At 38.2% G+C, this 19,199-nt stretch overlaps 1 protein-coding gene across 9 annotated transcripts in view; it reads right to left on the reverse strand.

The window, feature by feature from the left end:
* Positions 1-422: 422 nt before the first annotated feature.
* Positions 423-19,199, reverse strand: part of LOC110376320 (homeodomain-interacting protein kinase 2) — a 110,460-nt gene continuing 91,683 nt past the window's right edge. For 6 of the 9 annotated variants that reach the window (XM_064039389.1, XM_064039395.1, XM_064039392.1 and 3 more), the window contains 19 exons: positions 17,865-18,000; positions 16,093-16,311; positions 15,445-15,599; positions 14,839-15,015; positions 14,293-14,446; positions 13,809-13,910; positions 13,316-13,426; positions 11,697-11,837; positions 10,939-11,058; positions 10,235-10,497; positions 9,732-9,794; positions 8,790-8,900; positions 8,223-8,386; positions 7,519-7,643; positions 6,894-7,103; positions 6,304-6,381; positions 5,869-6,038; positions 4,573-4,665; positions 423-4,179 (listed from right to left, as the gene is read on the reverse strand). In XM_064039389.1, coding sequence (XP_063895459.1) covers positions 4,032-4,179; positions 4,573-4,665; positions 5,869-6,038; positions 6,304-6,381; positions 6,894-7,103; positions 7,519-7,643; positions 8,223-8,386; positions 8,790-8,900; positions 9,732-9,794; positions 10,235-10,497; positions 10,939-11,058; positions 11,697-11,837; positions 13,316-13,426; positions 13,809-13,910; positions 14,293-14,446; positions 14,839-15,015; positions 15,445-15,599; positions 16,093-16,311; positions 17,865-18,000 — 2,740 coding nt within the window. In that variant the 3' untranslated portion in view covers positions 423-4,031. The remainder of the gene's footprint in view (positions 4,180-4,572; positions 4,666-5,868; positions 6,039-6,303; positions 6,382-6,893; positions 7,104-7,518; positions 7,644-8,222; positions 8,387-8,789; positions 8,901-9,731; positions 9,795-10,234; positions 10,498-10,938; positions 11,059-11,696; positions 11,838-13,315; positions 13,427-13,808; positions 13,911-14,292; positions 14,447-14,838; positions 15,016-15,444; positions 15,600-16,092; positions 16,312-17,864; positions 18,001-19,199) is intronic. The other 3 variants (XM_064039391.1, XM_064039393.1, XM_064039390.1) reach the window with 3 other exon arrangements.

A 19,199-nucleotide genomic window follows, 5' to 3' on the forward strand; every position in this document is an offset into this window, starting at 1 on the left:
GACGCGAATTGTGCTAAAACTTGTCTCTACTCCTAATGGCTATGTTATCGTACACACGTAGATACTATGGTCACTAATAAGGGGCCAAACAAAAATGTCTACTAATTGGCAAATAATAAGAATGATTATTGTCTGACACTGGGTTATTGTCGAGACAGCAGCTCAGGCGTCTGGCGCCACGCTATTGACTATAGAGGGCGCCACCGTCGCCGCCCGCGGACACGCTACACGTATAGCAATGCTCCATTCCACTAATATATTACGAATAAAATTATTTAATAAATGTTACAAGTGTACCGCGAGAGGCGACGACCGCGCACGAGTAAACTAGTTGCGATGCACGAAGACAGGCCCACAGATACGCCAAAAAACTAAAAAAAAAATAAAGGAACTAAGGTAAAGGAAAAAATAAAAATAAAATAAAAAGGGATATTTGGATGTTTATTTACAATTTTTCATCTAATAATAAACTATTTGATTATTATTGAAGAGAAACTTAAGCAACATCAGTGCTATATCCCTGATCACCCACATATCGAATTTAAAACATGTTAATAGTATCAACTTGTTTACACAAGCCCCTATAAGCTAAATTAAAACATAAAAATACCCATTATTGTAGAGTTAGTTCTCAGCTAGTACCGACTGGTACTTAGTTAAAAGTTACATGAATTAAACCAAACGTAAGCCTACCATAACAGTTTCACCGATACAGGCAATCATTGAACGTAACACAATCACAGTGGAATATAATCTGTCCGCAACGCGTGGCGGTAGCCGGTGCAAGTCTAAACCATCTTACAAGGAGTATTTTGTACATTTAATTGTTACCATATAGAACAATAAATTATTGTCGACACTCGAATTAGCTAATCGCGACTTTTTTCGTATAATTCCTCTATAAATATAATCGGTATCGTGTTTTGGTGAAACCATACACAACTAAACTAAATATACATATACACGGGGCATTTCATACAGCTGCTTCGCAAAATGCAATTTTATACACACAAAAGAATTTACTTATTGCAACAACCCAACATTTACAGTTTTTCCAACTAAAATATAATGAGTAATAATCACAGAATCACGTCGACAGACAGTCAGTTATCTTGTGTATTATATGTATCGACTAATCGATTGAGCCCACCACTCGACTAGGTATCGATTGTCCGGCGAGAGTGGGGTTAACCGTAAGTCGATACAGATAAATATATGCGATATAATGGGTCGAATGCGCCGCGACAACATGCCCCATATACACATCACTAAAACATAATAAGGCAATTTCAAACGATACCGTAAGCAGACGTATATGAACTAGGACAAAATTATTATAGAAAATGTGTTAACATTCCATATGTTAATACTCTTAAAAATAAACCCCAAAACTCCAATAAAAGCTTAGAAATAATAAAATCACTAAAACAAAAGATTGAGACGAACTAACGCCGTGCTACATAGCGGTACGAGGGGTAATAGTTATAATATGTGCACGTTTCGACAGAGATCATTGACTAAAGCCTCGCTTGAGGGCAATCTCGCACTACCGGGCCGGTGGCCGGCCGGGCCTTCGCCTTTATTATAATCATTCCAAGTTCTTAAACACAAATACTGAATTATATACGTTAAAATTCGATTTATATAAAATCAATAGCAATCCCATTCAATTGATTTATGCAAATGTAATATAATTATATTAATTGTGGATATATGTATGCATAAACAAAGGCCCGACCAATCACAAGCCCGCGTTCATCGGACATCGTAACGAGTAGGTCTGAAGAAATATTCACTTCAAAACACATGAAAAATGAACATTTTGATGTTTCAAATATAGCAATAAAACATTCTGTGTATATTCGTAATAAAGAAAGTTACATAGTGCTAGAACTATTTACGTAATAAGAGAAAAGAAGAGATTCAACAATTCAGAAAGAAAGATGATGAATCGTATTTTTTTGACGTATTCGTTACGATGGTCGATATCAACCAGCCAGTTGACAATAAAACAAAATAAAGTAACATACATATAGTTATAACTACAACCGTTAGAAATACAAAACTAAACATAATCATTATTGTCGGGCAGCAAAACTAATGTACTAACTTTATGATAAAAACTAATAATATTACATAGTAGTCTTGTCATATAAAACCTTTTTAATATGAATTTAAAATAATGCAGTGGTTTATAATAATCTTGCGATTAAATGGTGGATATTTATAAATTAAACACTTAATACTAAATGATAAAACCAAATAATATATTAATTCAAAAAACTTCCTTAGTATACGCTACGGAAAGCATAATACAGCGATTTAATAGTTCATAATGATTTCTAGAATCGATTAAAGGTTTAAAATCCCGAGTGGGACAACTTCGTAATAATTAATAGGATATAGACACAAAAGCACATTATCCGTCGATATTAGCCGTCGCATGACATCAAAAGCTCTAGAAAAACACGCTACACGTAATTTATATTTATCATGAATATAATATAATTATTAGGCATTTCTAAAGAGTTCGTCGTTTGTCCAAACAAGCATTATATTATTAAAAGTTTAAACTTCTAATGAAATTCGCTGTAATATATTTAAAAGTTGCATCTTACAATACAAAAGATATAATGGAATATACGTTTGTAGAGATAGAGTTGTTTCCGTAGCGTACGCCAGGACTGCCCCGCGCCGGAGCTGCGACACTTGTACATCACTCGCTATGTAATACTTGTGTATGACTCCGGCCTGTCATATCGGATAACGTGTTACAATTACGTTCAAAACTAAAACACCCAGTCGTGTATCGACGCGTATCAAGTCAGCAAATAATAATAGCTCTAGTGTCACTAAACACCTTATCAAAATATTTAACTAAAATCAATTGCAGTCGTAAAAATAATTGCATAACATATATCATTTTTTTTTCATCTTCTATAAAGGACATTATTATTTTTTTAAACAATTTCGTTCTATCTAAAGTGATTATACATGCATTATTACAATCTTAGTTAATCATTAGTGTGTACTAAATGTTTATAAAATATCTTAGATAGTTTTTTTTATTTCGTTTAATACATTCGAATCTACATCTATACAAGTAGTCCATCACCGCGCCCTACACATTTAATTATCTCTACGTAATATAAAACCCTTTAATTTTGAATATACGATAGTAAACACAGCAGTAAATGTTTGTAGTTGTGTGAGGGGCAGCATGCGCCCGCGCTACTTGACGTGGAACGTAACAAACGTATGAACAAATCTCATATACCTAAAGCATTACTCGCTACGTACAATAAAATCAAACATTATAATTGACAAAATCAGGGTGACGTTAAAGTAAAATATCTCCGCGCCACACTGCGGCGCTCGCATCGATCCAAACAAACACTTCGGTTATTATTATTATAATATATTCGCTATATCAATAAATTCCCCATAAAAATGATTTGGTACAAACACTAAACTATGATAAAATATTAGTAAATGCAATCTACTCGCTTTATCAGCAAAATATAACGCGAAATTTACAATCCATATAATACATGTGAATAATCGTGCCGCATACATAGCCGTACGGGCGACATTAAATGATACAAATTAATGCAACACTAACCTATTATACATACATTTATAAGCGTTTACGCAACGCTATCATGTAATAAATTACACATATCTAAACAAATAATGATTAAACATTTTATACTCGATTAAGTATAACTCGAAGAGCGGCGCCTACGGTGGTAGGTCGCCGGGAAATATAAAACTCATCTTTGTAATAAGAAATAAAAATCACAATTTGTACAAGAAAGTATCGTTTGATCCGTCGTACAGAGGTCAGTTGTAGAGGAACTTAGGCGCACACTAGTCATGGATTTATTTAAAAATTGTAGTGTGATAGTCGGGTTCCTGTGGCTCCGGCGGCCTTACCGGGGCCCGAGTGTGTCTCGCAGCAGGCCTGCAGCCCCGGGCGGGGGCTGCTACCCCGTGGGGTCCCTGGCGGCCCCGGCGGGGCGCGGGGCGGCTCAGTCGGTGTACCAGAGGTGCTGCTGGTGGTGCTGCGGCACGAGGTAGGTGGGCGAGTAGGGCTGCAGGTAGCCCGGCAGCCGGGCTCCGCTGGCGTGGTGTGCGGGGGGCGGACCACCCACGCCTGTCACGCCGCTCACGCCGCCACTGTAACATACAAACGTGCTTGTTTAATACTCAATTCTGTATACCAAACTGAGCGTGGTTCTAAAAATATTTAAAAAACTGTATGATAATGATGCCCACCAAACTGAAATGTAACAACTAATATTCGTTCACACTTTGCTGTCAATATTTGCAGGGTAAGCAATATTAACAAAAAGAAGATTCTCGAATTTGCTGACTAATAGAACATACAAATACCCTTTAACATTCAATTCATTGAACAACCAGTACTACCAAGGTTGCCCGGGTAACTGGATTGAGTGTCGCTCTATGTAAAGCACTGGAACTCAGTTGAATATGGTTGGACTGGAAGCTGATCATAGTAAAGGCTAGACAGATGAAAGACTGGAATAATATAAATAAGTAACAACTCACGTATGATAATGGTAGGTGGGCACGTATAGCGGGGGCGGCAGGTAGCCCGGCGACACGCCGCCGCCCGGGGACAGCACACCGCCGCTACCCGCTCTGCAACAAACATACAACATTATTTATTAATTTTACAATCACTACATAAAAAAATAACGTCGCTTTGTCCCTGTCTCTTTGTACGCTTAAATCTTCAAAACTACGCAACCGATTTTCATACAGTTTTTTCTGAAAGATAGAGTGATTAGAGAGGAAGGTTTATATGGATAATAACATTAACACTAAATAGTGGTGAAATATTGCTATCCTGTGCGAATCCCGGGCGGGTCGCTAGTATTTCAAATTACGAGAAATTACTGCAAACATTTTTTTGTATTGTAAGTAGGCTGACATACTATAACTTTATAAGGTAGTCTCTCGCTTACATTTCGATGAAGAAAAATAATGTTTAAATAGAACCATGCAGTTTCGTACATATAAGGCTTTTGAGACGTTATTGGCCGAATTAAAATTTGGTCACGCAAATTAAATATGTATAATGAATATTTTCTTACATGACTGAAGTTATTTATCTTGCAAAGTTTTACAACCTTTTTTTACATATTCAACAACATTACTACGAAAAATATCCAGATCTACCTATTAAAAAATCCTCGCATCTACTAAAAAAATAAATAAAAAAAAAAAACATTTCTCGGCAGTATAATCTTACAATGCATGGTTCCTGTAATCTTGGTTGTTCGGATCCAAGTTCAACGATCTATTGGCAACCAATTGGTCCATCATAAAGGTTTGTATGCCGTCTTGTGATTGTGAGCTGTGGGTTACATCGGTTGGTCTGTATAGGAGTTAGTAAGAATAAAATAGCGTTTGCATTTTCTAGTATAATTCGCATAATAGTTTTATAGGATATTTTAAAGTAATAATACGGTAACATGCATGAGACGAGTGTAAGTCAGTCGCATATAATAATCTTTTTCGTATTGAAAGTTTCCCACTTTTAGACTCATAATTTCTCATAAAATAAGGTCCTCGGTTAAATGGAAAAGTTTAGTAACATTCGGCAATTTTTTTAATGTCTACAACAATATGTTTTCGACCACTTTTCCTTTCAAACAAAAAAATGATGAAGGGTGTTTTGGGGAGCAATCTTCTATCTCAAATCAAAAAGTTCCGAGCGACGAGGCCTGTTTTTACAGAATAAAAGTTTTGCAATGTTCAAGTGTCCATCGGTTTTCACGCTATTTGTCACCCAAATTAATGATCTTTTTGCTATTTATTCATAGTGGTATGTGTACTGACTTGTAGTGCGGATGCGGGTGGTGATGCCACGCGTGTGGGGCAGCGTGTTTGTGCGCGGCGGGCGGCCCGCTCACGCTCACGCTCACTCCGCTCACTCCGCTCACACCGCTCACTCCGCTCACTCCGCTCACGCCGCCAGCGTTCGTCAGGTACTCGCGACAACCGCCGCTCTGTAATAAACATTATAGTGTAAGTGAAAAATACCCTAGAAAAGTAGGTACTGAAAAAGATAATGTTATGGTTTGGTTCTTAGCATTTATATTTGTGTTATGTATTTTGCATTTTTTGCTTTACAGATACTTTTGCGTTCTACATACTCGGCTTACTAGCTTAGTTTATAGACTGGCCACACAAGATGAAGAACAAAAAAAATATATATATTGTTGGATGTAATGTAGTTTAGAAATAAAATTGATAAATGTAGTGTACACTTACGCTATCTCTCTTATTATGTTGCGCAGGAACATACTGATTGCATTGATAGTCATTTGTCTGACGTACTGTTGACCCGCTCTGTCAAATAAAAATAAAAGATTTATATACTTAATTTGTATAGTTTGCATAAATCTGTGATTAAGGATTTAAATATTCTTCAATCATTTTTATATTAAGATGTTTCGAATAAAAAAAAAATAAACAGTTAAATGATGTTTCTAAGTTTTTAAAAATTGTACAATTGCAAAACAGTCTTGAAGAAAATACAAAATTACATTTTTTTAAGGTTCATATTCGTCGAAAATTAATTTACAACAAATTCAGCAAAAAAAAACCATTGTCTGTAAAGTCGTTTTACTGACGATAGTTGAACGTGACAACATGAGTAGCTGCCGATTGTGCCTCTTTGTCGCTCGCTGCGTGCTCTCGCTTGCACTTCAAGCCTTAAACGGAACGCCTCAGAGCGAGATAACGCCTCAGAGCGAGGTAACGCCGCATGAGTCATGTTTTTTCGTGCGTGCAGTCGGCTCCATCGATTTATAAGACGTTGTCACGTCAAAAAAACTATAATTTTAAGCAATTGTACTTACAGGCGGCAAATGCGCGAGCGCATGATCATGATCTCTTTTAGCCTGCGCCTCTTGCTGCGCCAGCGCCAGTAGCCGTTTCTTCTGACTCTGCGGCGTGGCCACGGCGGCGTTAGTTCGCGTCGTGTTGGACTGTTGTGTCGTTTGTGTTGGCTGTTGCTGTTGTTGCTGTTGGGGAGCCGCTTGTTGCTGTTGTTGTTGTTGTTGCTGCTGAAGAACAAATAAAAAGGTGAAGTTAATTTTTTATTTTTGTAAAAACAAAAATAGCTCTTCACTGTGTCTGTTTTTCCGCTGAACATAAGTAATAATTTTTATCTGCCAGCTGAAATAACATGTGGTCTCCATTCTTATAACGTTGACTCGCTACCGCTCGCGTTCGTACTACTTTAATTTGCGCCAATAGGAACATGGTTTTAATGCTACTTTTAAGCAGCGTATACAATTGTCATACTGTCAATTGTCATGGACGCAACCTTGCAACGCAGCATCTGCTATCAAATTTAGTTTTTCTTTGTAATTATTTTTATTCATTTTATGTTCTTAAAATAATCTTGATGAAAACCTCCTACGTTACAATTGAATAGCACATAAATGTGAAAATGAGAGAGTGTGTATGTGACTGTAGTACCTGATGGTGATGATGGCAGGCCTGGTGCGGCTCGTGCTTGACGTGCTTGTCGTCCCTTGCCTCTCTCGCGCTGCAGATGACGCCGCCGCCGCCCGCACCCGCGCCCGCGCACTCTGCACTGCCGCCTGCGGAACACAGAAGTAAGTAAAATAAATTATATTATTCGTACGTTTTCATTCATCATCAGCCTATCGCAGTCCACTGTTGGACATAGACCTCTCCAAGTGCACGCCACTGAGATCTATTTTCGGCTTCTCGCATCCAGCTCCTGCCAGCCGTCTTGCGCAAGTCATCACTCCACGTTTTCATTATACGATCTTTTTGTGTATTACCTATGTTAAACAACTATTTCTGATTCTGCGGTAGTCTCAGTGTTTTATATGAAGACGTTGCCGATTTACACTAACATTATAAAGAGGAAAGATATGATTGTTTTTTTCTTTCACAGGAATAGGTTCCGTAACGACCGATTTGAGCGTCTCAGACTGACGACTGAGGCGCTCGCATAACTCCGAAACATTCTGAAATAACGTGTATATGAGCGGTGTCTATGTCTGCGTTGCACTTTGTATGTAGCTTCTATGTATTTATTTCGTGGTTCCGTGGCGACAAGAAGTTTGCGGAGAAGTATACCGGTATTGTTGTATGTCTGTGATGGTGATGACGGCGGCTGGTGATGTATATAGACATGTATGCTACGGTACCGGTATTGTTGTGTGGCTGTGCGGCGTGGCGGGCGCGGCGCGGCGCGTCGGCGTCGTCGTCGCTGTCGGAGATGGTGATGACGGACACGGCGGGGGACGGCGTGTCGCGGATGGTGATGGTGTGCGCCGCGCCGCCCTCCCACGCGCCGCCCGCTCGACCCGCGCTGCAACAAGATAAACTATTTTAATACTTGTTTCTATTGTCATAAGGTCGAAAATTAAACCCTGTCCGCAATTACATAACAATAAATGTAGAGAGCTGCAATTTTCTACGTGACATTCTAAGCTTACAACCATTGTGTGCAGTCAAAGACAGGCCTTCAAAAAGTATTTATTTATTTACGAATTTTTTTACCCACACATGATAAAGAAAGACGACAGGAAAGAATGTACAAAGGTAATGCATGCCAGTAATAATTTAGCATGACAAAATAGTTTTTTTTACTGTTTTGTGAAAAAACCCTACGCATTTAAAAGTACACTTCGTTATAATAATAGATTGTAGCTATCATATCAGCACTAATATTGGTATAAGTTCATATATAGCTAGTATCCGGGTATACTGACTTGTGATCATGATGATGATGCCTGTGCCGGGAAGGCGGCGTGCCTTCCTTCACCCGCTTCTTGACCGGGGACAGCTGAGTCGGCTCCTTCTTACCGCCGCTGCTTGCCATACTGTATATCAAGGTAACATTTAGAATAAAGACTATTTTGATTAATTGTACAGGCTGAGGTTTTAATTAATAAAAAATGCATCTGTACTGACATTTAATTCTTTGGAGAGAAAAATAAACAATTGAATGTTATGTAAAAAAACCTCAACCTGTTCTTTGAGTGTAGTATAAGGCTCTAAAATCAAGATATTGTAAACATGCTCGCTAGTGATTATTGTATTTGTCTTTTATCCTGTAGTATATAAACGCGAAATAATGAATATGTGCACATGTTTATCACTCTTTTGATCAAACTCGGCAGTAAATTAAATTGTGTAAAAGTTCCCTCTAGGAAAGAAGCTAGTACCATAGATATATAATCGCGTATCTGTCTAAATAAAAATTCGAACACGTATGTTCTAGGTGCAATATGTTTGAAGCCTTTCGAATTTAGGTGATATGTCTTAAGAATCATTAAAATAAGAAGCAGAATCATAAGCATAAACATAGTATGCAATAAAACACACGCAGGCTTTGTTACAAAATGTTTTTATACAAAATTCTACCAAGAACTAGACTACCAAAAAATAAATATGTGTAACGTTTTTTTTGCAGTTAAATATTATTTGTGTTAATCAAGAAAATAGTTCAAGGGGAGGACACACTAAACTTAAAAATAACGACTTTTACGATTTACGAGTAGCTATTGTCCGTACATCAAGAGTGAAGTAGTGTTAGCTTGAGCAGATAAGTGAAGGGGATTAGGAACTATTGAATATATTTTTGGATATTTACAAGTACACACATAGTTATGTTTTAGGGACATTAACATTTACGAGTAATGTATAAGCACCTGTATTGATGCGTTTGGTGGTGCGGTTGGTAGTGCGGCACCGACGTCTGCTGCTTTGTGGATCTGTCGACAACCCTAGCATTTAGTATTACACCTACTGTCTTATAACGTAGCTTAAAATTACCTTAATTTATATTAAAACTTACTTCTTTGGTAACTAGATGTTTTTTATTTATTTTTTCTAAAATTCTTTGATGAAAACTACAACAGTCCTAACAAGAATGTGACTAAAGCACCCTTTCGACCTTGTTCTCCTATTAAAATCCATGAATAATTATGTAATCCCACTAATCAAACTAAATAACACTATAGGCTATATTAACCTATTTTTCCAGGCCTAATACTACGAAGTGGTAAAAAGGGGGCGATTTCGGAGGTGCTGTCCGTTTGTAATTTTGACGCGTAATTCTGCTATTGTAATTAGCCTAGCTTCAATATGTATAACCCCACTGCAATATCATCCTATCCTACCATCACCACATACAATAAAATTAACAACCAACCTCTTATGCGGATGAAGATGCTGTGGATGATGCGGATGGAAGGCATCCCACACATCAGGTTCAGGCATGGGCGCTGGCTCCACAATCAACGGGGCCCTCCACTCGCCTACGCCGGCTACGCCGCTGACGTCACCGACGCCGGCCACGCCCCCCACGCCGGCTACGCTTGCTACGCCCGCTACGCCGGCTACGCCGTGCTGGTGGTGAGCGGCGGCGGCGGCGGCTGCGGCGGCAGCTAGCTGTTGTACCTGTATGAAGTTGTACTTTATGTAATGTTATTAGGGTTGCTTTTTGTGTGACTAGTTATGGTATGGATTTTAATGGTAATTTGAAATGTACACTACACATAATGAAATTGACAGAAAATATCTACTTATCGTGAAAATATAAATGTTTATTAAAGAAACAAAGCTAGAAAAAGCTAATGCTTGTTTGATAAAAGTTCGATTGGAGTGTCTGTCTTTGTACACGTTATAATATTACTAAATCTTGACATTTTCATAGTATTCAATCTGACTTTTTTGAGTTTTTCAAAAACTCATCTCAAAGATGGAAACATGAATAAAATTGGATCAGATTTATATGAACCAAAAAACACCAATCTTTTTCAAACAGTTTCGAGAAAATGGAATATTAATTAGCTCTATACTAATATAATGACAACATGCAAGTTCTTTACATATACAATAAAAATAAATACATACCTGATAAGCCGGCTGGCACAGTATAGACGACACGAACTGATGCGGGAAAGGCTCGGCGGCTCGCGTCGCGTATTGTCGAGCACCGCCCACTGCCACGCGACCGCCTTGGTATAGCTGGTACTGGGGATAAAACATTACATGTTATATTTAATTTTTAGGTGACGTAAAATTAAAGTCTTTAGTAGGTTTATGTACTGACATAAACTTTGGTAAAGAAATAAAGAAAATGATTTCATTGGCAGAATACAAAAACAAATTAGAAGTAACGAGAAAAGACAAAAAATTACAAAGCTGTGTGGGTCACGGCTAAGCATATTGCGATCTTCTTGGTCATTATAGAGGTAGTGTATTAGTATAGTTAGAGGTTGCAAGTGCTACTTCAAAATGCGAAGTTAGGCCAAATTGCTTCGATTTGTTTTTTTGCTTTTGATTGTTTAAAGCAGTTTGGGAGTTTTCAATTATATGCAGGAAAAGAATCAGTGGAGTTTAAAAAAAAAAAGACATGGAGTTTGTTTAATATTGTTGGATTATTCGAAGGAGTTGGCCTCCAGATATAAATAGCTGCAGAAAAAAATGCAGGAAATATTTAATCAGTAGCCTAATCCACTTCATCCACGGTGAGTGAGTGATTAGATATTTCCTAGATTACAGTACAGTATTCCACGTCAGAGGCCGTCAGGCGGATTTGAGAAATCTCTGACACTAGGGCTTGTTAGGTGGTTAAACCTGCAGCTCACTCGATAAGAAGAAGTACGTACCAGGTTGTCATAAGGCGCGGCCCGCAGTCGCTGCTGGTTGATGGTGAGCGCGAGGTGGTGCGGCGGCGCGGCGCCCGCCACCACGCCCGACACGTACTCGCCGCCGCCGCCGCCCACCACCGCGCCCGAGCGGCGGCACACCTGAGGAGAAAACACCAGTTAATATACACTCTACAAAAAGCTACGTGAAATTATTGAAAAGTTAAATATAATCCCTGCTAATCATTGATATACAAAAACCCAAAATGCACAGTCTCGAATAAAAGTTACGCTCGAAAGTGTCCCCGAACACTAATTCTGTCCCTTTCTATAAGGTACAAGCATACGTTATTGCAAGTTCAACTTTACGCGAATTGTTTAAAGTCGTTATTACAACGCAGTGTAGTTAAAGCAATGAAATTGTACCTACGACCGAAGTGGTCGGCTAGGACAAAGAAAATGAGCGCACAATTTTGAATGTTGCACTCATTTGGTGAGGACGTTTTTGAGACGTTGAGTGTTCATTTTAGGTTTTTTGTATATCAAAATGCTGCTCATATTATAAATGCGAAAGAAACTTTGTCTGTCTGATTGTTACGCTTTCACGTCTAAACCCGTTTTTATCCCGGACTTTTGACGAGTTCTTTTGGAAACGCAATATAACAAAACTCGACACGGGCGAAAGCTAGTCATATATAGAACCTTTTCTAATCTTATAATTCCAAACTTGAACACAAAGAGTGGAATTCCTATAAAAATGTTGTCATTGTTTCCAAAAAAGAACCGCGAACTATTACAGAAAATGAATTTAGAGGCAATGAATATCAAACCCATACCACGGGCGTTTTTCACTTTAAATTCGGAACACACCGCTCCAGCAATCCTACTTATATTATATTATAAATGTGAAAGTTTGTGAGAATGTATGGATGTATGTTTGTTATTCAATCACGCAAATCGGCTGGACCGATTTGATTGAAATTTGGTATGTAGATAAGTGATACCCTGGATTAACACATAGGCTACTTTTTATCAACACACGACGCCGGCGAAGCCGCTGACGGAAGCTAGTGTTGTATAAAAAGGCGATTTACAACTGACATATTCCTTGAATCCTAAATAAAACTAAAGCGTAGTTTACACGTAGAAAACACTGGCTACCAATAAGACGGGCAGCCAGCGCTGACGGTACTTGCCTCAGATTTTCAAGCGCTGGCGAAAATAGAGCGTCCGTCAGAATTGTATTTTATTCAGAGTGCTTTAACTTTATCTGCTTATATAACTATTTAACTATAAGCTGACAAAGTTAACGCACTGAATAAAATTAGTTTCATAGATACGTTCATTTTAGTACAAAAAAAAATATTATTGATAGCGAAAGACGCGTAGACGTTTATTTTGTAACCGATTGTATGGTCACAGTCGTCATAGTACTGACGCGAGCGCTGATCCAAGCGCGCAACAATTTTGGCGTACATAGTCTACTGGTTTTAGGGCGGATAAAAATATAAAAAAATATACTGATGATGCAGATATGATTCTGAACCACCTTTTTTGTGCATTGCTTAAAATTCAATCCTGTATTTTCTTACAAGTGACCGAATATTGGATTCTAGGGATAGGTATAAAAATAATCTTACCTCCATCATTTGAACGGAGGCTTTGACGTTGTTACAATGGGCGTAGTCAACGAGGTGAGCTAACGTTACGAACGCGTGGTTCAGTGCCTCGCCAGGAGTTATTCGTCTTTCCTGTAATTAAACAACATATTAATAAATAATAACTCATCATTATTGTATTAGTAAATCCTTGTATAATAAAGTCACACGGGTTCAGTTTAAAAGTAAATGGTATGACGTTTTTTTACAGCATACAAAAGCATTGAAAGAAAAAAAAATTACATTAATTGATGCTACTTTTTCAATGTAAACTTTTATTAGATTTTTGGATGTCTCAATACAAAGATATGCTTCAGGCTAGGGTGGTATATTTAAATTGTGTAATAATTGTTATCGAAGGTTTTATATTCCTTTTGTGAGATCTGTTACCTTAGTTTTTTGGACTAAAATCCTCATTTGAGGCAAAACCTTTGACAATTTCATCGTAATAAGCTTATTTAACAACTTTACAAACCTGGTCCATAGTGAGCATTCTCTTGAGTAGATCGATGAATTCCCTTCGATCCGCTTTCTCGGCCAACAGTTGGCCGCCTTCAAGATCCGTTGGTACATTAACCTGGGGAATAAATATATTTATTATTATATCTGAGAACAAGCTGTTTATCGCGGAAACAATTTTCGTACCCGGACAACACATAACCCATGTCACGCGGGGATAGTAATGCTTCCCAAAATTGATAGAAGTTTCCTTTCTATGATATTAATAGATTAACCACAGCCGCTATTGCCGCAGCCGCTGCTATTGAACATCCTTAGTAGTCGTTACGGGTAGTCAGAAGCCAGTAAGTCTGACACCAGTCTTACTAAGGTGTTGGCCGGGTAACTGGCTTGAGGAGGTCAGAGCGGCAGTCGCTCCTTGTAAAACACTGGCACTCAGCCGCATCCACATAGATGGGAAAAAGGCTCGAGAGATGATGAACCACAAAAGTCATATGTACCTGTCCGATATCATCAAGGCAGTTGAAGATGTACTTCCTGGCCTCCTTGCTCTTGATGCCGGTCTCCAGCTCGTGCTCCTCGGGAGTCTTCAGCCGCCAGAACGGGTACGTGCTGTCCACGTCGCGGTAGAAGAACTTCGCTGTTTTACTTGCGCTGTGTGAGGAAACAAACATGATGAGTGGACCTTTGGATTTTTTGATCGTAATGTGGAGGTCAGTACAGCAGCTACTGTGTTATTATGAGAAAGTTTTCAACATTGTATATGTACAAAACGGCAAAATCTTGCCACAAAATGACATGGCTTCATCATTTTCTGGCCTCTATACGGCATAAGACCATTTTAACCAAGTCCCAGATCAAATTAGCTTCTATGTTCCTATCATGCACAGAACTGTCTGTAGTCATAAGGAGATATACTTGAACCCGGACCATTTTACTATAACCATTAAAAATGAGGTTGAATCATCCAAATAGCAAATAATTTTCTCAAATCAGATAGACAGTTTACTATGAACACTACTAAAAATCAACTCATCAATACCAACCTGTTGAGCATATGTTCGGTAGGCAGACCCTGGGTCTGCGAGATGTACCGGATCTGATCGTACTCCGAGGAGCCAGGGTACAGCGGCCAGCCCAGGAACAGCTCGGCAACCACGCAGCCTAGAGACCACATGTCGATAGCCTCGCAGAATGCTAGGCCCAGGATTATTTCTGGTGCCCTGTGGGGAGATAATACATTAGTATGGAAATTGCAATCGTAGTCAGTCATGATTATAATAAATACTCCGTTAACATAGTCAAACTATACAATTATGGCAGGTGATCAGCAAAAACTGCCTGTGTGTCAAATGGTGGCTGGGATTTTAGGAATTGATAGTTTGCCTTGAGTAGTAAGCTTAGTGATTCAATACCTTCTCTGTATGAGAGTGCAGAAATCTAAGCAAACCATATGAAATGTCTATTGTCAAAAAGGGTGAGCGAGTTCCGTTCCGGGTGAGTGTTTAGTTTTGTGTATATTAATATTTTTTCTTGTGTTTTTTTTCTTCCATACATTACTTTTATGTGGTCTAGGTTTCCGTTTATATTTTCTCTTTCTTCTTACCTGTGACTATCAAAAATTTCCAACAGTTAAAACAACATGGATATACCTATAGTATCTGCTCTGCAAGTAAGTGTTGCAAACGGCCTTGCTGACATGCGACGCGCTGCCGAAGTCGATCACCTTCACGCGGTAGGGCTGCCGGGCTGGCTCAACCAGCATTATGTTCTCGGGCTTCAAGTCCGCGTGGATCAGACCTAGTTGCTGGAATTGGGAAAATATATGCAGTTAGAAACACTCAAGTAATAAAAGTTTAAAGATGACTGGATCCCAGATTAGTCAGTAGAGTTGCCAAAAGATACTTTCAAATAACCAAGCTACCCATGAGATAAATTCAAGGATTCAAACACATAACGATGTCGGCAGCTTATTGTTGTGCCTATTACTATAAAGAATACATCTTTATTGAATGCATGGAAATACTATAGAAATACATTCTTACTTCATCGTCATTACAGCCTACTTTTGCCATCATTCTTTAATCCCACGAGTATTACAGATGTGAAAGTTCGTGTGTATGGATGTTTGTACCTCTTTCCCGCAAAAAGAACCGAATGGATTTTGATGAAACTGAGCATCAGCATATAATTATATCGGGATAACACATAGGCTACTTTTTATGCTGGTGCGAGATGGCGTTCCCTTGGAAAGCGGGCAAAGCCGCAGAATTTACTTTCCTATTATAAGACCCACTTACTTTGAGCTTGAGCAGCGCAGTGAGAACTTGCTGCAGTATCGGCCTGATGTACTTGAGAGGCAGCGGCGAGAACTTGTTCTGCTTGAGGAAGTCGTACAGGTTCTGCTCCAGCATCTCGAACACGAGGCACGTGTGCGAGCGATGCTGGAAGCACTCGTACGCTCGCACGAAGTTGAACTCGTCCGCCGACTCTTGCGAGAGGCGGGAGAGGATTGAAACCTGCAATTTTAACAATGAAATTTTAGCATGGTTTTGTATTTGGGATCTCGATCTTATTTTTAAGGATCAGGCACAGTTAAGAACAGCAATATGGTTTGAATTCGAATTTAAAAAAATATTTTAAGTTTAACCTTTTACCACAGGCTTCATAAAGTAAGTGCATGACATTTGATCATCATTTAAGATTTTCTGATATGTAACAGCAACTGTATTTTTTTTTAAACCGAAATTGTCGCACATTATCATTAAGATCCCCTGGAATCTTTTCAGTTCAGTTTATTTTTCCCAAAACCCTGTCAATAAACTACAGTCAAACCAAATCCATCTGCCATTACAAAACCAACTCTGTTCATACTGCATAAAGCTTAAATTCCTACAAAAAGGCGTCTTCTCACCTGTCATAACAAGAAAATGGAGGTCGACAGTGACACGTCACGGCTATATCAAGCACTTTATACAGGAGATGGAAACCGAACCACTCCGGTGGACAAACACTAACTATTGGGCGCTGGAGGCGAGCCAAACTTACTATAGTGGATTCTATCAAACTGGAATAATGTCACCAATAATCTTTTTACTAGAACTCAATGTTTCTTATAATTTCTCCATAATTATGAGGCATCATTATGTTCTACTGTTTGATATCAAAATATTTTGACTTAGTCAAAGCTGCTATTTATTATTAGCACTATTAGTACATAAAATAATCAAGTGTGTAGGTACATTCAGTCATATACTAGACAATGTAAAACCCTTTGTTCTTAAACTTGGATAGAAACCAAAAGTTCCTTTGTTTATCAAATAGTAACGATACTTATAAATATTCTATAAACACATCATGACCTACATTAAGGGCTGTCACAATCTCACAGAAATCCATTTGAATGACAAACTTGGCTTCTATTCAACACACCGAATTTGTAGTACGTCAAATATGTTAAAATTTTTGGACCAGACTTTCTGTTACTTAGTCAAAAAACCTATAGTTATTAATATATTAGTTGTAAAAGTAACCTAGTGTAAAATGACATGCAACAATGTTCAGACAAGTTGGCGACAAGGCATTGGATGCTATTCAAAGTATATTTTTAACTTTCCACGTCTATGTTTTATAACTAGGCGAGCTAAACATTCACGGTCACATACTCTAACTGAAGCGACGGATACTCTATTGTTTGATAATTGTAACCAGTCTGCGTTACTAGATATATTGAGTTTGAACTAGAATTTTTACAACAACTATTTTATATAGTGCTGAACATTCCAAGGATGTTATGAAATATAGATTCTGAGTATTAAGTCCACAATCTATACTAATATTATAAAAGTGAAGAGATTCTTTAAACGCACTTATCTCAGGACCTAATGGACCGATTTTAAAAAATATTTCAGTGTTCATTTATTGATGAAGACTATAGGATACTTTTAACGAGTATTTCCCACGGTTCGGGTTAGAGAATAACAAGAACATGTTTCAACTGATCCTTGATTCCTTAAACATATGTTTCAACCTACCACAGTTTCCTTTATCACCAAAGTAAAAAGGAACTGACCTCAATCTGTCCTTGACGAGCATAGCTGGGATGGTTCTTGAGAATCTTGATGGCGACTATCTCGTTGGTGCCCTTCTTCCAGCACTTCACCACCTGCCCGAACGTACCTCGCCCGAGGAACTCCAACACCTCGTACCTGGAATATTACAGAACATATTGTTTATTGGAAACCGTAAGTCAGTTCCTAAGTTACTTTGAATATGGAAAGAGTCGAAGGAGATTAAAAGAGTGAGTGACTTTCATGTCAAATCTTCTCTTTAAGACCCACTTCTTGGAACCGTACAACAATCTTGATATTTCGAAAGAGCTTGTCTAGCTAGGTAATTGAGTTTTGTTTAGAGAAATACCACTAAACCACCTTTGTCCAAAACGCCAGATCAGGGACTTATAGCAACAATATTTTTTTTACAAATATTGATGCAGTCGACTCTCAAAACCTAAGCGTCTAAATTTTCAATGTCACTACAATACTAATACTCTATTCTCGTTTCTAATTCTAGACAGCTCAACTTACACGTTTTAATTTAAAACAATCAGCCTTCTACCTCTCAAGACATGTTATGACAAAATTAGTTCTTGTGACAAGTTGACATTAAAAAGTAAAAGTATTTTCGGCAAGACCGCGAACATTAAAAATGAATTACTTTTCAAAATTAAATTAATATTTTAGTTATAGTGATATAGTTTATGAATAATGTATTTTAAGACTAGAAAGAATGCGAGGACTCGTGATAAATTAAACGAGCGCAAGGATATCTTGTGAGAACTGCGCGTGAGACTGTATGAATGTGTATACCTACATACATATATGTATTTATAAACTCAGTAGACTAAAAAAATACATTCCGTGGTATATGGTCTGGTCACCGCATTGGCACAACTAAAATTAATTCAAATGGATCTATATCCAAATTCGTTTAAGAGTTCGTTTGTTTTCAGGAACGCGGTAATATCAGGAACTAGTGGTCCGATTTGAAAAAATCTTAGATAGCGCGACAGGCTACTTTCGAGGAAGGCTGTAGGTTTTTTTTTAATCCGGTTGGCGGAAGCCAGTCACAGATAGGCAGTCGATACGAATACCAAAGAGGTAAAACACTATATTAGGTGATTTAACACAAACCCAAACACTAGCACTGCGAAAGTAGTGTTGAAATAAAATTCTCCACAAAACCATAATATTTATAATACTTCCTACGTTCCTACGTGTTATTCCAATGCAAGTGTAGTTCTGGTTAATCAAGATCAATCCGTGTAATCAACAGTCCTGGCTTGTTCGTTGCGCGATCTTATCGGCAACTACCGCCAATTACAGAGGAAAACGTTGTTAACTTATGG

This window comes from Helicoverpa armigera, chromosome 19, assembly GCF_030705265.1.
Source record: "Helicoverpa armigera isolate CAAS_96S chromosome 19, ASM3070526v1, whole genome shotgun sequence".
Classification (NCBI taxonomy): Eukaryota; Metazoa; Arthropoda; class Insecta; order Lepidoptera; family Noctuidae; genus Helicoverpa; species Helicoverpa armigera.